Source organism: Hevea brasiliensis, chromosome 3 (genome assembly GCF_030052815.1).
Source record: "Hevea brasiliensis isolate MT/VB/25A 57/8 chromosome 3, ASM3005281v1, whole genome shotgun sequence".
Taxonomy (NCBI): Eukaryota; Viridiplantae; Streptophyta; class Magnoliopsida; order Malpighiales; family Euphorbiaceae; genus Hevea; species Hevea brasiliensis.
In genome coordinates, this window is record NC_079495.1 from 117,055,336 (window position 1) to 117,070,994 (window position 15,659).

A 15,659-nucleotide genomic window follows, 5' to 3' on the forward strand; every position below is an offset into this window, starting at 1 on the left:
CTAATCCTTGTTTCTCTTCTTTTTATTCTTTTGTTTGTGTAAAGAACTTTTATTTCATTGGTTAAAATTATTGAATTTTTTCATTTTGAAATGGTTTAGATGAAGGTGTTTAACATTTAAATTTTCTTTTTTTTTTTGGTATAATATATTATAGTATAAATAAAAATTTAGGCAATTTAGGTTATGACGCCTTACTTTAAAAAGGCTCTCGCCTTGCTTCTCACCTCTTACTTAAGGTCACAGGGTACTCTATCATCTTTGTATCGCCTCTCGCCTTAATAACGCTAGTTGAGTTGGAGAATTGTGAAATTGTCTACGATAAATAATAAAACAATAATTTTAACCATTAATGAAATTAAAAATTAAATTTAAAGGTCTTGGCTATTACGTTGTTACTTTTACTTGGATAGAGTTTCTACTGTGAGAAAAAAGGCTCTTGACTTTCCCTATCTTTTTGTTAAGATAACACTTTATGATGATGCCTTTGATTTATTTTTATTAGCAAAATTAAGAAGTCGTAAAACTTTTTTTGCTACTTTCACTTGGATAGGATTCTTGTGCGAATAAAGATTCTTGGTCTTCACCATCTTTTGTGGAGATAACATCTTTTTTTTTTTTTTTAAGTAATTGTTATTACTTACATCACCACAACTATAATATGATGAAAGTGTCTTTTAGGTGTGTTCATAGTTTTGGTTTAGATGGTTTAGATTTTTTACTTTGATTTTATAGTTTTGTTGTATTATTATACTTGGTCTTATGAAAATTTTCTATTAGTTCTATGGTTTATATTAATTAATTAGTATAGAAATTTTTCTAAAGTTGCATATAAATAAAATTAAACTAGAATACATATAATAAGTATAGATAACATGTAATACACATGCACATATATATATATATATATATATATATATATATATATATATATAGTCATAAATGTAGTGATTACAAGTGAAAACAAGAATAAATTTTACAACCACACTAAACACACTAATGCTTAGGTATGCTTCATATATAACTCTTTTTTGGTTATAAGCATAATGATTTTATTAATAGAGAATAGGAGGGGGGAAATCACCAAAAGAAGGATCCCAGACCAACAGGTCTACCCCATTACACCCTGAACTAGAAACTAACTTCTAATGGTGATGAAAAAAACCCCTTAAAAGAGCAACAAATAAGACAACAAAACAAAACAAAGAAAAGATACAAAACGATATGCACTATAAATCAGCTTTAGAAGATTTGGGAACTGATGACATCAATTAACGATACAAAACGAGTAAATGACTTCCGTAAAATATCATATGAAAAGTAATAACATGAAAACATATATTCTCTACTGTGATGAATCAAGCTTTGTTGCCAATGAGGAAGAATATAAAGAAAGGTGATGGCTGCCAAAAAGAATATGATAAAAGTTACTGAAAAACATACTAAGAAAGCCCCACGATCAATTTCATACCATTTCCCACTTACTTCATGTCGTGACTCCACTTGTGACGAAGGTGATTCAACATTATTATCATTGCATTTTCTTTCCACTTGAGGTCCACAAAGAAATGGGTTCCCTTCATAGCTGTTACTCTCGAATGTACTGAACTGTCCTTTCATGTCTGGAATTTTGCCTGATAAGTTGTTGTGAGCCACGCTAAATACTTCTAGAAAGTTTAGATCTATCAATTTTGAAGGAATCTCTCCACTTAAATTATTATAAGAGAGGTCTAAACTTTCTATTTGTGATAAATTCGAGAAAGATCTCGGGATGGATCCTATCAATTGATTGTGTGATAGGTTTAATGCATGAATTTGGTACAACTCTCCTAGCTTAAATGGGATTTCACCTGTTAGGCTATTAGCTGACAAATCTAATCCAGACATGTAGTTGAGAGCCTTATTCTTATACGTGCTAGTTCTATATTTTGTAAAAAACTCAATTTCTTCCTCATTGTCGAAATGAAAATCGAAAGTATCAAAGGACGAAAATCCTTCCATGCTTCTAAAAAGTGAACTGGGAACCTTGTTTGAGATCAAAGACAAAGTTGAGAAACTTCCTTTTTCCCTTCCAAAGGAGAGATTATGTAAGCAGTGGGGTATGGACCCAGAAAAGGAGTTTCTTGATAGATCTAATAAGTTGATGTCATTCAACTGACACAACCAATTTGGAATGAGGCCACTTAAATGATTTTCTCCTAATAAAAGAACTCTCAAGTCATTTTGAAACTCACCAGTGTTATTAGGAATGGTGCCTGACAACTCGTTATTGCTCAAGTCTAATACCTTCAGTGTCGAAATATTGAGCAAAGCTTCTGGTATTGAACCAATGAATCTGTTACCTTGCAAATTTATTTGTTCTAAATAATTTCCATGGAAGAAAGAAGGTAATGGCCCAGAAAAATAGTTGTGAGAAAGGTCTAGGTTCTCGATTGAAAGAAGTTCCCTTGAAATATGACCTTTAAAAAAATTATTATGTAAATTGATGTAATATAGATATGTGAAGTTACCCATCCAGTGTGGAATCTCACCATGCAATCGGTTGTTGCTCAAATCTAACCATTGAATCCTTGGGCCACGCATTTGGTGACTAAAATTGGGGAGTAAGCTTGCCAGAGTTCCCTCAAATTGGTTGTCATTCAATTGCAGATAATCAAATCGAGTGATGTTAAATACCATTATTTGACCGTGGAAGTTATTATAAGATAGCCTTAGATGTGTCAAGAATATGCAACTTGAAAGCAGTTCCTTCGGTACTTCCCCTGAGAAGTTGTTATGAGACAAATCTAAAGCCATCAATTTACAGTCATCGCCAACAGCAAAAAGAAAATCACCTTGAAAATAATTTCTGGCTAAATTAAGATATCTCATGTTCGGAAGCATCTTTGTGCCAATTTCTTGAAGCTGCCCATTGAAAGAATTATTCTCAAGATTTAGGGTCTGAAGTCCTCCATTGTTCTCAAGCAACCAATTAGGAATCCTTCCTTTTACTTTGTTGTGTGACAAGTCAAGTGCTTCCAATTTGAATTGGTGAAAGAGAAACTCAGGAATGCTGTCGAGGCCACAACTTTGCATTATAAGAACCTTTAACTGAAATGAAGGAATCCAACCAGTCTCAAACGTAATGTTGTTGCCGCTTAATATAAGTGCCTCAAGGCTGGAATAATTAGCCAATAAATTGAATGAGAATAAGCCCTCAAAAAGATTATTGCTAAGATCAATAAATTTGAGGGAGGACTTGAAGTTAGCTGGCGAAGATGAAGGAATGTTTTTGACTGAGAATATGCCTTCAAAACGATTATAGCTAAGATCAATAAATTTGAGGTTAGCTGGCCAAGATGAAGGAATGTGCCCTGTTAATTGGTTTCCAGACAGATCTAAGAATGTGAGAGATGTCAAATTGTCAAGGCATTGAGGAAGACTACCCCCAAATTCGTTATGGCCAAGGTCTAACTCTTGAAGACCCTTCAAGCCACACAAACCTATATAACAAAGGATTAACATAAAAATCATTGCAATTGATAATAACAAAATTGAAATTTTGATTTCAGATAAACTTACTTTGATTTTGTAAAGAGCCATTGAGTTTGTTGCGGTATAAAGATAATACTTTGAGGGAAGGTGGAGTCCACATATATTCAGGAATACTTCCAGTAAATTCATTTCCCATTAAATTCAAAATCTCTAAACTTTTGAAAGTTGATAATTCTGTATAAAGAAAATAATAGATTTAGATATAAGTTAGTTGAATATTAAAATTTAGAAGCACTATTTTCATCACAATTCACAACAATAAAATTAATGATTATAAATAAAATAACTAGCCATAGTTTATGGGATTACTAAATAGCTTTATATATATGTGACAATTAACAATTTTCTACAATTAAACTATAATTTTGAACTATGTTACAGAAATACGTTTGCTTATAAACTATAATTTTGAACAAGTGACGGTTTTTCCTTCCATAAGGAAAAGATATTTATTTATTTATTTCATTATTTATTAATTTTAGCATAAATATGATATAATGTAATTACAATTCATGATTTGTATTTACGCTTTGTTGATATTATATCAACAAAATAAATATAATATTAAATTATATTTTTATTTTAATAGTTGCTATTAAAATTTATAGAATTCCTCAATTACATGATTTATAAAAAAATTTTGTGGCTGAAGAATTAACAAACCTTCCAGACTTCAATTTATATACTAATTATCCTATTTACATATAAAAGTGTATTTAAAAAATATATAATCCTAAACTTTAACTAATTATTACTTCCTAATATAAATACTTTCCTATTAAAATATTTTTATTTAAAAAACTAATTAAAATTAGATATACATATTTCCCTAATTATTATGATGAATTTCTAAATGTTTACTTTTGTAATGAATTATCAATCTTAATGCTTAATATTAAATTGATTGACAATAAGATTAAAAATAAGTTATATAATTGTTTGGATACCAAAATTCAACATAAGAAATTTAAATTTAATTTTATTATAAATTATTGATAAATTGTGGATAACATTTTGCTTACTAAGCAATATATATATCTTATTGTTTAAGTTAAACTCACAAAAATTATTTTAAATAAATAATTTATTCGTCGTCATTTAAATGACTTATAAATTTTATGTTTATATAAATGAATTTTGTATATTATATTTTTTTAAGGGGAATTAAAATTTTAAATTTTAATATTAATTTTTGTTGCAGCATTAGTGTGATTTAATTAAATGGTCATGTAATTTGTATCACATTTTGAATATATATCAAACTAAAACTATAAATATAAATTTTGAATATTTTATTTATATTTTATTAATTTGTTCATCGAATCCAACATTAGTAATAAGAAAAAAAAATTATTTTAATTTATTATAATTATTTCCATTATTTTTAATTAAGCAGTCACATGTAATATTCATTAAAAAAAATGCTTACTGAAATCTGCTCAGAGTTATTTCAATTGTGAAGTACAAGTTATTTATAAAAATTAACAATCAACCAATTGATTGATTGTATAACTATTTTCAAACTAATTAATCACAATTTATTATGATTTAAATGGAGAGAAGCCCATTCCAACCTTGTAGTACGAATGGGATCAGAAGCTTACCTTGAAATGGTAGGGTGCCATTGAATCTATTCCAACTTACATCCAAGGATTTCAAGTTCTTCAACTTACTTAATTCTGAATCAAGAGCAGAAAAAGAATAAAAATAATGAGAATTAGACTCAAAGAAAACATTTTACTCTATATATATATATATATATATATATATATATATATATATATATATATATATATATATATATATATATATATCTTATTGTTTAAGTTAAACTCACAAAAACTGTTTTAAATAAATAATTTATTCGTCGTCATTAAAATGACTTGTAAATTTTATGTTTATATAAATGAATTTTGTATATTTTTTATATTATATTTTTTTAAGGGGAATTAAAATTTTAAATTTTAATATTAATTTTTGTTGCAGCATTAGTGTGATTTAATTAAATGGTCATGTAATTTGTATCACATTTTGAATATATATCAAACTAAAACTATGAATATAAATTTTGAATATTTTATTTATATTTTATTAATTTGTTCAAAAAATCCAACATTAGTAATAAGAAAAAAATTTTTATTTTAATTTATTATAATTATTTTCATTATTTTTAATTAAGCAGTCACATGTAATATTCATAAAAAAATGCTTACTGAAATCTGCTCAGAGTTATTTCAATTGTGAAGTACAAGTTATTTATAAAAATTAACAATCAATCAATTGATTGTATAACTATAAAAATGGAGAGAAGCCCATTCCAACCTTGAAGTACGAATGGGATCAGAAGTTTACCTTGAAATGGTAGGGTGCTATTGAATCTATTCCAACTTACATCCAAGGATTTCAAGTTCTTCAAATTACTTAATTCTGAATCATGAGCAGAAAAAGAATAAAAAGAAAATCAAAATAATGAGAACTAGACTCAAAGAAAACAAAATCAAGAGTGCATGGTTGAGTGGGACGTTCTGATACAATTAATCAGTGTAGAGAAAACAATTTCCAGAATCAAACATACCTTGGATAGGAAAGGTATTGAATCTATTACGACTGATATCCAACTCCTCTAATCTTTTAAAACCTGAACACAATATAGCTTCTATATTATTTCAGGACATAATTAATTAGTTAGTTAATTATCACTTTTCAAATTGAATGTAATTACATACAGAATTAATATAATTTCATCACAATTCACAATAATAAAATTAATTATTATAAATAAAATAACTTGTCATAGGTGATGAGATTACTAAATAATTTAGGCATTAGATTTGGTAAAGGCTTATGTAAGTATATATATAACAATTAACAATTTTCTACAATTAAATGTGGAATATATAAGATTATTTTTTAACTAAATCTTTATAGAAATAAATTATAAATTTCATGCGCATAGATAAATGAATTTTGTATATATATTATCGAAAAACTTTTTCATATTTATTACATGATTAAAATTATATTTTTTTCCCGGGGAATTAAAATTTTAAATTTTAATATTAATTTTTATTGCAGCGTTAGTGTGATTTAATTAAATTGTCATATGATTTATATTACATTTTGAATATCTATAAAACTAAAAGTATAAATATAAATATTTTGTTTTATTAATTTATTTATTAAATCCAACATCAGTATATAATAATAATTTTTTATTTTAATTTATCACAAATCAAAATTTCTGTTTTCAACTGATAAATTCTTGTAGAGTCTTATAATTATTTGTATTATTTTTATTTAAATGTTCACATATAATATTCTTACAAAAATGCCTATTTAAGGTGGTTTTCTATGTTAGTACCCAAACCTACATTAGAAAAATTCAATTAACATTAATGCTAATATTATTTTCTGTTTATTTTATTATTTATTATACATTTTTTTTTAATTTGTTAGACTATTATTTATTATACATTTATATATGTCTGTTTTAAGATAGAATTTTATATATTATATATCACCAAAATTTTATAATGGAGGGATAATTAAGTTCAATTTGGATGAAATTATCTCTTAGAAAAACGTTAGGATAAAATTAAATATATTTAAGCTTTTTGTTTTAAAATTAATAATCTAATAAAGTTCTACAATGCATAAAAATCAACACGGAATTATATTTGAATTAAAATTCAAAATAACAAATCTCTAAAAAATTTATAAAACTTACCATCATTTAAAAATATTTTCAAAATAAATTTGTTTAAATGAATTATATATTATTTTGATATTTTTTGAGTTACATCTTTTTCTATTTTATATAATAATATTAAATATAATATTTAAAAATTAAAATAATGATAATAATTCATACAATGTACAAATAGATACTAATTTAATTTAAGAAGAAAGCAAATATTTTCATTTACTTTGCAATGGCAGAGTTCCGTTCAAGTTGTTTCCCCTTAAACTGAGCACCGTCAAATTTTTCAGTTTAACAAGGTCTGCATCAAAACACAGAGAGTGAGAGATGAAGACCGAAAAAATGAATCAACCATCTTCTACTGCAATAATAGGAAAATAGAAAAGAGATTCGGAGTTGAAATCCAAAAATATATCACATACCTTTGTATGAAAGTGGCCCTTCCAAATTATTAAAAGACAAGTCTAGTGTCTCAACGGAAGGAAATATGCTTGAGAAGCTCAATATACCATTGTTGAAGTAATTCCAATGCATATCCAAATACTTCAATTTGCTAACCTTTGAGAAATTGCTTTTGAAATCTGCTTAAGTTATTTCATTTGTGAAGTGCAAGTTATTCATAAAAATTAACAATCAACCAATTGAAATTAACAATTAATTATATAACCACTTTCAAATTGATTAATCACAATTTGTTGTGATTTAAATGGAGAGAGAAGCCCATTCCAACCTTGAAGTACGAATGGGATCTAAAGTTTACCTTGAAATGGTAGGGTGCTATGGAATCTATTCAAACTTACATCCAAGGATTCCAAATTCTTCAGGTCACTAATTAATTCTGAACCAAAAGCAGAAAAAGAATAAAATGAAAATCAAAATAATGGGAACTAGACTCAAAGGATAGAGTGATGTTCTGATAGAATTAATGTGTGAAGAATCAAACATACCTTGGATGGGGAATATACCTTCCATGTTATTATCTCTAAGAATCAAAGTCTTAAGTGATGTAAGAGCACCCAATGATGATAACATACTATTATTGAACCCATTATAACTGATGTCCAACTCCTCTAATCTTTCAAAACCTGTATATACCATACAACTTTATGTTATTTAAGTATATAATTAATTTAATCACTTTCAAAACAAATGCAATTATGTAAATAATTATGTTGAGAGAATCCAATTCCAATATCGATGTAGAAATTGGATCTAAAGAGTACCTTGAATTGGTAGACTGCTATCGAATTAACTGAATTTCAAGTCCAACAATTTTAATTTTTTCAAGTTGCCTAGTTTTGTATCACGTAATTAATAGTAGTAAAAGTTGAACTTTACAAAGGAAAAGAATATAAAAAAAATATAAAATAATAAAATTGGTAAAGGGAATTAATTGGATGTTCTTAAAGATGAATTTAAATAAAACATACCTTTGCTAGGAAAGGAACCTTCCATGATATTGTCACTAAGAATCAAAGTCTTAAGTGATGTAAGATTACTCAATGGTGATAAGATACTATTATTGAAATAATTAGTGCTAAGATCTAAGACTTCTAACTTCTTCAATTCTGATAATGTTTCAAAATCTGCATATATTATTAAAAAAAAAAATTCAAAATCTCAATAACTAAAATAATATACTTGTAAAAAAAAATGATAATATAAGTAGAAGAGCATAGTATATGTACTTGTGTCATCAATGAAACCACCAATTCTATTGTATGATAAATTAAGACTTCTGAGCTCTTTCAGCTGCTGGAACATTGAAAATTTTACAAACCAAATATTTTTATCATCATAAAACGAAATCCTCTCTATGTCATATTGTCGTGTATTGTTGAGAGAGAGCTCAGTCACGTGACCTGTGGTGGAATTGCACATGACACGCTCCCATTTACAACAATCACTCATTGAATTATCAACCCATGAAGAAAGAAGATAGTCTACATCTAACCCATTTGACCCAACAAATTCCTTGAAATCTAAGAGTGCCAATCTCTCTGTTTCAAAACAACCTTTGTTTCCATGGATTTGAATCCATAGGATTACAAGACCCAACAATAAACACTTTGCTAAGATAGCCAACTCCATTTAGAAATGCGATGCTCCCATTCACTACTTCTCCCCTTATTTATATTCATTGCCAGTTGTTTTAAAATTTATATTCCTTCTAATAATGGTTTATTATGACCTTTATTTTTTTTTTTAAATTATTTAATGAGGTAGGGCTGAAAACTTGAAATGTTGAATTTCTATTTTTTAAAAGGGACCAAAAAAAAAATTCTTTCAACAAATATGGTGGCTATTGATCAACAAATGGAGCAATTTGTGTTGTTGGTTGCTCATTCATAATTAATGTGTTAATCAATCACATCATTATATTATTATTATTACAACTTTTTTCTTAATAAAAAATTTTGATCAGAATTCAAATTTGTATCGGAACAAAAAATTCACTCAATGTCAATTAATTATAATTTATATAAAAAAATAACAATTAAAATAATTTCTTAAATTTTTTTTAATTCACAGATAATGTGAATTGGACTGGCAAGTTGAACCTCAGTCATATTAAATTCACAGTGTAAGAAGGAGAAAGACTGATACATGACGAATTTTTATTTCATATTTAATTGGGTCAATTTCAATTTTATTGATCCATTTTGGAGTGCAATTTGGTGTAATATATAAAAAGGACGACTTGGACTTGTTATTAGAAGACTTAATTTAAAGAACTTTTGTCTGAATTTTCTTTTTGGAATTTTTCTTACATAAATTTGCAAATTCGTTTATTTTTGTAAGCTTTAAGTAAATTCATTCATTTTTGTAATTCGAGCTCTGATTACGCTATCTTTATTGTCTTTTCAGATATTCGTATCAATTTATATTTTCCTGCATCAACTATTGAAATAAGTTAATTTTCTTTAATTCATAATTAAATCTGATTAGATTACCAAGTTTTAACGCTAATTCCGATTATATTTGATTCAAAGTAGTTTAAGAAGAGGAAAAAGTTCGAAATTGGCCTCTAAACGGTTTTGGTCCAAGACTGATTTAGTAACCATTGACCCATTTTTATTCCACACTTAATTAGATAAATTTTGGTTTGATTCAACGGAAATGGAAAGGAGTGCAATTTGGTGTAATATATAGAACAATTATCCGGTCAAGCCTCATGTAGTGAGTATATTTCTGAGCTCTGAAGACATCTTTTCATTCATATTTTCAAGCATGAACCAAATCAATAAAATAATAAAATTTTAAATTATATTCTATAAATTTTATTTATTTCAACATTATTTAAATTCAAAAATTCTAATATCATTATTTGACCTAATTGGGCAAGAATTTTCTCTTTTTTTATTACCAATTCACTGAATATTTTAACATCGTAAATAATATATTTTTTTCTATCTTTCCACAAATATCTTTATTTTTTTAATTTTAAAAAATAGTAAACATTAATTAAATAGTAAAAAGTTTAAGTAGAAAAATAACAATCAAAATTTAATTTATTATAATTTTTCTCAAGCAATTTGAAAATATTTAATAATTTTTTCTTTATTTTACTTTAATTTTAACTTAAAATATTTAATTTTAATTTTTACCACATTCTCCATTGTTGTTTTTTTTAATGATTGTCCATTATTTTATAAATTTTTTATAAACTAATAAGCACATATTTTATTTTGCAACATTAAACTTCGCTTCTTCTTTAAAATAAAGGACACTTGGATTGAACTTAATTTCATAACAACATTATATATGGTCCAATATTTAATTAGCATTTTGATTTTTTTTTTCCGATTAACAAAAAATTAATAGGTTAAATAATAATTTTTAAACTTTATATAAAAAAAATTCTGAAATTTTTAATGTTAATCAATTACATCTTTGTATTATTATTATTATTATTATTATTATTATTATTAATTTTAAATCTATAATTCAAAATAAAAAAAATTATAATATCATTGATTTGGTTTATTAGACCAAATTAGGCAAAAAATTTCACTTTTTTTTTTCTTGCCAAAGACATATTCCCCAAAATTTGCACAATGAAGAAAAAATATATATTTATTTTTTATCTTTTTATATATATCTCTATTTTTTTAATTTTTATAAAATAATAAAAAACAATAAATAAAAAGTAAGAAAATTTAAGGAAAAAAGATAACAATCAAATTTTGTTTCTTCTAAACTTTTTCTCAAGCAATGCATGAAATTATTCAACAACGATTTAGCAGTAACGATTTTTATTATTATCAAATGCATAAAATTTGCAATCATAAATTTATGATAGTAATATATAAATTGTTATATATTGCTACAATAAAATTGTGGCTATATATATTTTATAATAAAATTAGGGTTACTGTAAAAAATTTTTAATAATAACAATAAGTGTTATCATATCTTTTTTATGCATAATTAATAGTAATTATTTATATTATATTTGTTGTAGTGTTTATTGAATTATTTTAAAATCAATAGAACATCTAAAATGATTCAAGTTGTCAAATTCTAATTATATATATATATATATATATATATAAATATTATAAATTTTCTATAAACTCTTTAGCATTGTTTTTTACAACATTGAATTTCATAGAATATTTAAAACTTAGAAAGTGATATTTTGGTGAACCATTAGAAGAAAACGTGTTCCTTAATGCAATTGTATTAACTTGAAGTCAATTACATTGATGATGGGTAAGTGATCCTATTATATCATCTCAAATTTTCTAACAAGATAGTGATATTATTAAATTTTTAAGAATTTTATTCATCTAAACGTATTAATTGGGATGAATAAGTCTTCTTTTCTAACAACCCTTTATTAATATTATATTAAAAAAGACAAGTCAGTCAATGTCATTTGATCAAAATTTATTATTATTATTATTATTATTATTATTATTATTATTATTATTATTAACTTAATTTTTCAAAATTATATTAAAATTAAAAAATTGTGATCAAGTATTCAAATTCAAAAATTATAATATTTTTACATTGCAAATAATATTTTTTCTATCTTTCTACAAATATCTCTATTTTTTAATTTTTTTTAAAAAGTAAAAATTAAATAAATAGTAAAAAATTTAAAAAGTAAAATATCTTATGTAATTTTAGTCTTTTTTTTAACTATTTTAAAGATAAAACATCTAAATCATTGAAGTTGTCAAATTTCAATTAAAAATAGATTTATATTAAAAAAATTATTGAAATAATTATTTTTTTTTTGAGAAAAAATATTTCCTTAAAATTTAATTATTTTTCTTAAGATTTTTTTTACCTCATTCTCCTTTTTTTTTTTTGTTCAGATGATTGTGTATTATTTTATAAATTTTTTATAAACTAATTAACACATATTTTATTTTACAACATTAAACTTCACTTCTAGAATGAAGCAAAGGACACTTAGATTGAACTTATGCAATTATGTCTTGTTTTTTGGGACGATCATTTTTATGATTCATTAATTTTATAATAACAACATTATATATGGTTCAAAATTTAATTAGCATTTAGATTTTTTTTCAATTAAAAAAGATTTGATGGGTTAAGTAATAATTTTTAAATTTTATATAAAAAAATAAAAATTATCTAAAATTTTATACTCTTAATTTTTCAAGAAATTTTTATTTTTAAATAATTTCAGAGGATTATAAAGTTTTTTTTTTTTACCTTATTCTCCATTTTTTAAAAAATTTTTTATTGCATTGCCCACAATTTTATAAATTTTCTGTTTTTTTAGGAATATATATTTCCTATTGTTGAAAGTCTTGCAAAAAAGTAAAATTCATTAACTAAAACCTGAAGGTCATATTTTATTTTACAACATTAAATTTCACTATCATTTTTAAAACTTTGATAGGGACATATTAGTGAATTGTTAGAAGAAATGTGTCCTTTAATGCAATTATATTGACTTGAAGTCAATTAAATTGATGGAGGCTAAGTGGTTTATTATATGACCATTTCAAATTTTCCAACAAGATAGCGATATCATCAAATTTTTAAGAATTTTATTCATCTAAGCGTATTGATTAGGATGCTCAAGTATTCTTTTGCAGACAACTATTTCAATGATTCATTAATTTCTTAGCAATAATATCATATTATTTTTATTTTTTTTTTTGGTCTAAAGCTAAGTAATAGTTGATGGCACCACAATTTTTAGTTGACATATTATTCATGTTTGGTAATGACCAAGTCTTAAAGTGAAATATTCAATTGCTGATTAATAACAAAGAACAATATATTATTAATTTAGAAATGAATATTTTTTTGATTTACTTAATGAACTACTATGATTTTATTTTATAATTAATAGGGATCTGAAAGTTTATTGTTTGGGGTTGATTTTGCTTATTGAAAATATTTGAAATATGGCCATTGTTTTCAAATCAAATAAAACTTTTTTTTTTAACTTATATGCTCTATAACGCTTGTATGAGTTTATTATTATTATTATTATTATTATTATTATTATTATTATTATTATTGGGTGTGGATCATGGCTGAGAACTAGATAATATATATATATATATATATATATATATATATATATATATATATATATTTATATATATATATATATATCTGAAAGTCTATTGTTTGGGTTGATTTTGCTTACTGAAAATATTTGAAATATGGCCATTGTTTTCAAATCAAATAAAACTTTTTTTTTTTTAACTTATATGCTCTATAACGCTTGTATGAGTTTATTATTATTATTATTATTATTATTATTATTATTGGGTGTGGACCATGGCTGAGAACTAGATAATATATATATATATATATATATATATATATATATATATATATATATATATATATATATATATAAATATATATATATAAAAGTATGAATGAAGGGGCAAACTTGCGAGTGGACAAAAATATATATATTCAATTTTTTATATTATTTATAATTATATTATTTTTATTATTTAAATTAATTTTAAAAAATTTTAATTTTAAAATTTTTTAAATTTTCTTTAATTATTTTTTTTCTCTAAATTTTCAACTTAAAATATTTAGGATACAATAAGTTTTAAGTAGTTTTTTTTGTTTAAAATTTTTTGTTGAATTATTTTAAAATATGATAAAATATCTAAAATGATTCAAATTATCAAATTTCACTCAGAAAATATATAAAATAAAAATTGTTGAAATAATAATTTTATTTTTTGTTTGAGTTTCATGAAAAATTTTTTTTGTTCTTAATTTATTTGAAAATGTGTGTTTTTAAATAATTTCGGTTAAATTAAGATTTTCTTTAATTATCTTTATTTTTTACTTTAATTTCAACTTAAAATATTTAAGAAACGATAAATTTTAAGCAGTTTTTGTTATTCTAAGAAAAAATTCTTATGCAATTTTAGTCTTTTTTTAACTATTTTAAAGATAAAATATCTAAATCATTGAAGCTGTCAAATTTCAATTAAAAATAGATTTATATGAAAAAAATTATTGAAATAATTATATTTTTTTTTAGAAAAAATATTTCCTTAAAATTTAATTATTTTTCTTAAGATTTTTTTTTTTACCTCATTCTCTTTTTTTTTTTCTTCAGATGATTGTGTATAATTTTATAAATTTTTTATAAACTAATTAACACATATTTTATTTTACAACATTAAACTTCGCTTCTAGAATGAAGCAAAGGACACTTAGATTGAACTTATGCAATTATGTCTTGTTTTTTGGGACAATCATTTTTATGATTCATTAATTTTATAATAACAACATTATATATGCTTCCAAATTCAATTAGCATTTAGATTTTTTTTCAATTAAAAAAGATTTGATGGGTTAAGTAATAATTTTTAAATTTTATATAAAAAAATAAAAATTATCTAAAATTTTTATACTCTTAATTTTTCAAGAAATTTTTATTTTTAAATAATTTCAGAGAATTATAAAAATTTTTTTTACCTTATTCTCCATTTTTTTAAAAATTTTTTATTACATTGCCCACTATTTTATAAATTTTCTGTTTTTTTAGGAATATATATTTCCTATTGTTGATAGTCTTGCAAAAAAGTAAAATTCATTAATTAAAACCTGAAGGTCATATTTTATTTTACAACATTAAATTTTGCTATTATTTTTAAAACTTAGATAAGGACATATTAGTAAACTGTTAGAAGAAACGTATCCCTTAATGCAATTATATTGACTTGAAGTCAATTAAATTGATGGAGGCTAAGTGGTTTATTATATGGCCATTTCAAATTTTCCAATAAGATAGCGATATCATCAAATTTTTAAGAATTTTATTCATCTAAGCGTATTGATTGGGATGCTCAAGTATTCTTTTGCAGACAACTATTTCAATGATTCATTAATTTCTTAGCAATAATATCATATTATTTTAAAATTTTTTTTTTGGTCTAAAGCTAAGTAATAG

The 15,659-nt window shown here is 23.9% G+C and overlaps 1 protein-coding gene across 1 annotated transcript; it reads right to left on the bottom strand.

Moving 5' to 3' along the window:
• Window positions 1–1,007: 1,007 nt before the first annotated feature.
• LOC131178782 (receptor like protein 21-like) lies at window positions 1,008–9,341 on the bottom strand. The gene is made up of 10 exons (XM_058144714.1): window positions 8,920–9,341; window positions 8,662–8,817; window positions 8,179–8,316; window positions 7,992–8,069; window positions 7,654–7,812; window positions 7,458–7,532; window positions 6,107–6,169; window positions 5,884–5,958; window positions 3,559–3,705; window positions 1,008–3,479 (listed from the first exon to the last, which is right to left on the bottom strand). Exons 1-10 carry the CDS (start codon window positions 9,320–9,322, stop codon window positions 1,240–1,242), a joined length of 3,534 nt encoding a protein of 1,177 aa, XP_058000697.1. The 5' UTR covers window positions 9,323–9,341; the 3' UTR covers window positions 1,008–1,239.
• Between the last annotated feature and the right edge of the window lie 6,318 nt (window positions 9,342–15,659).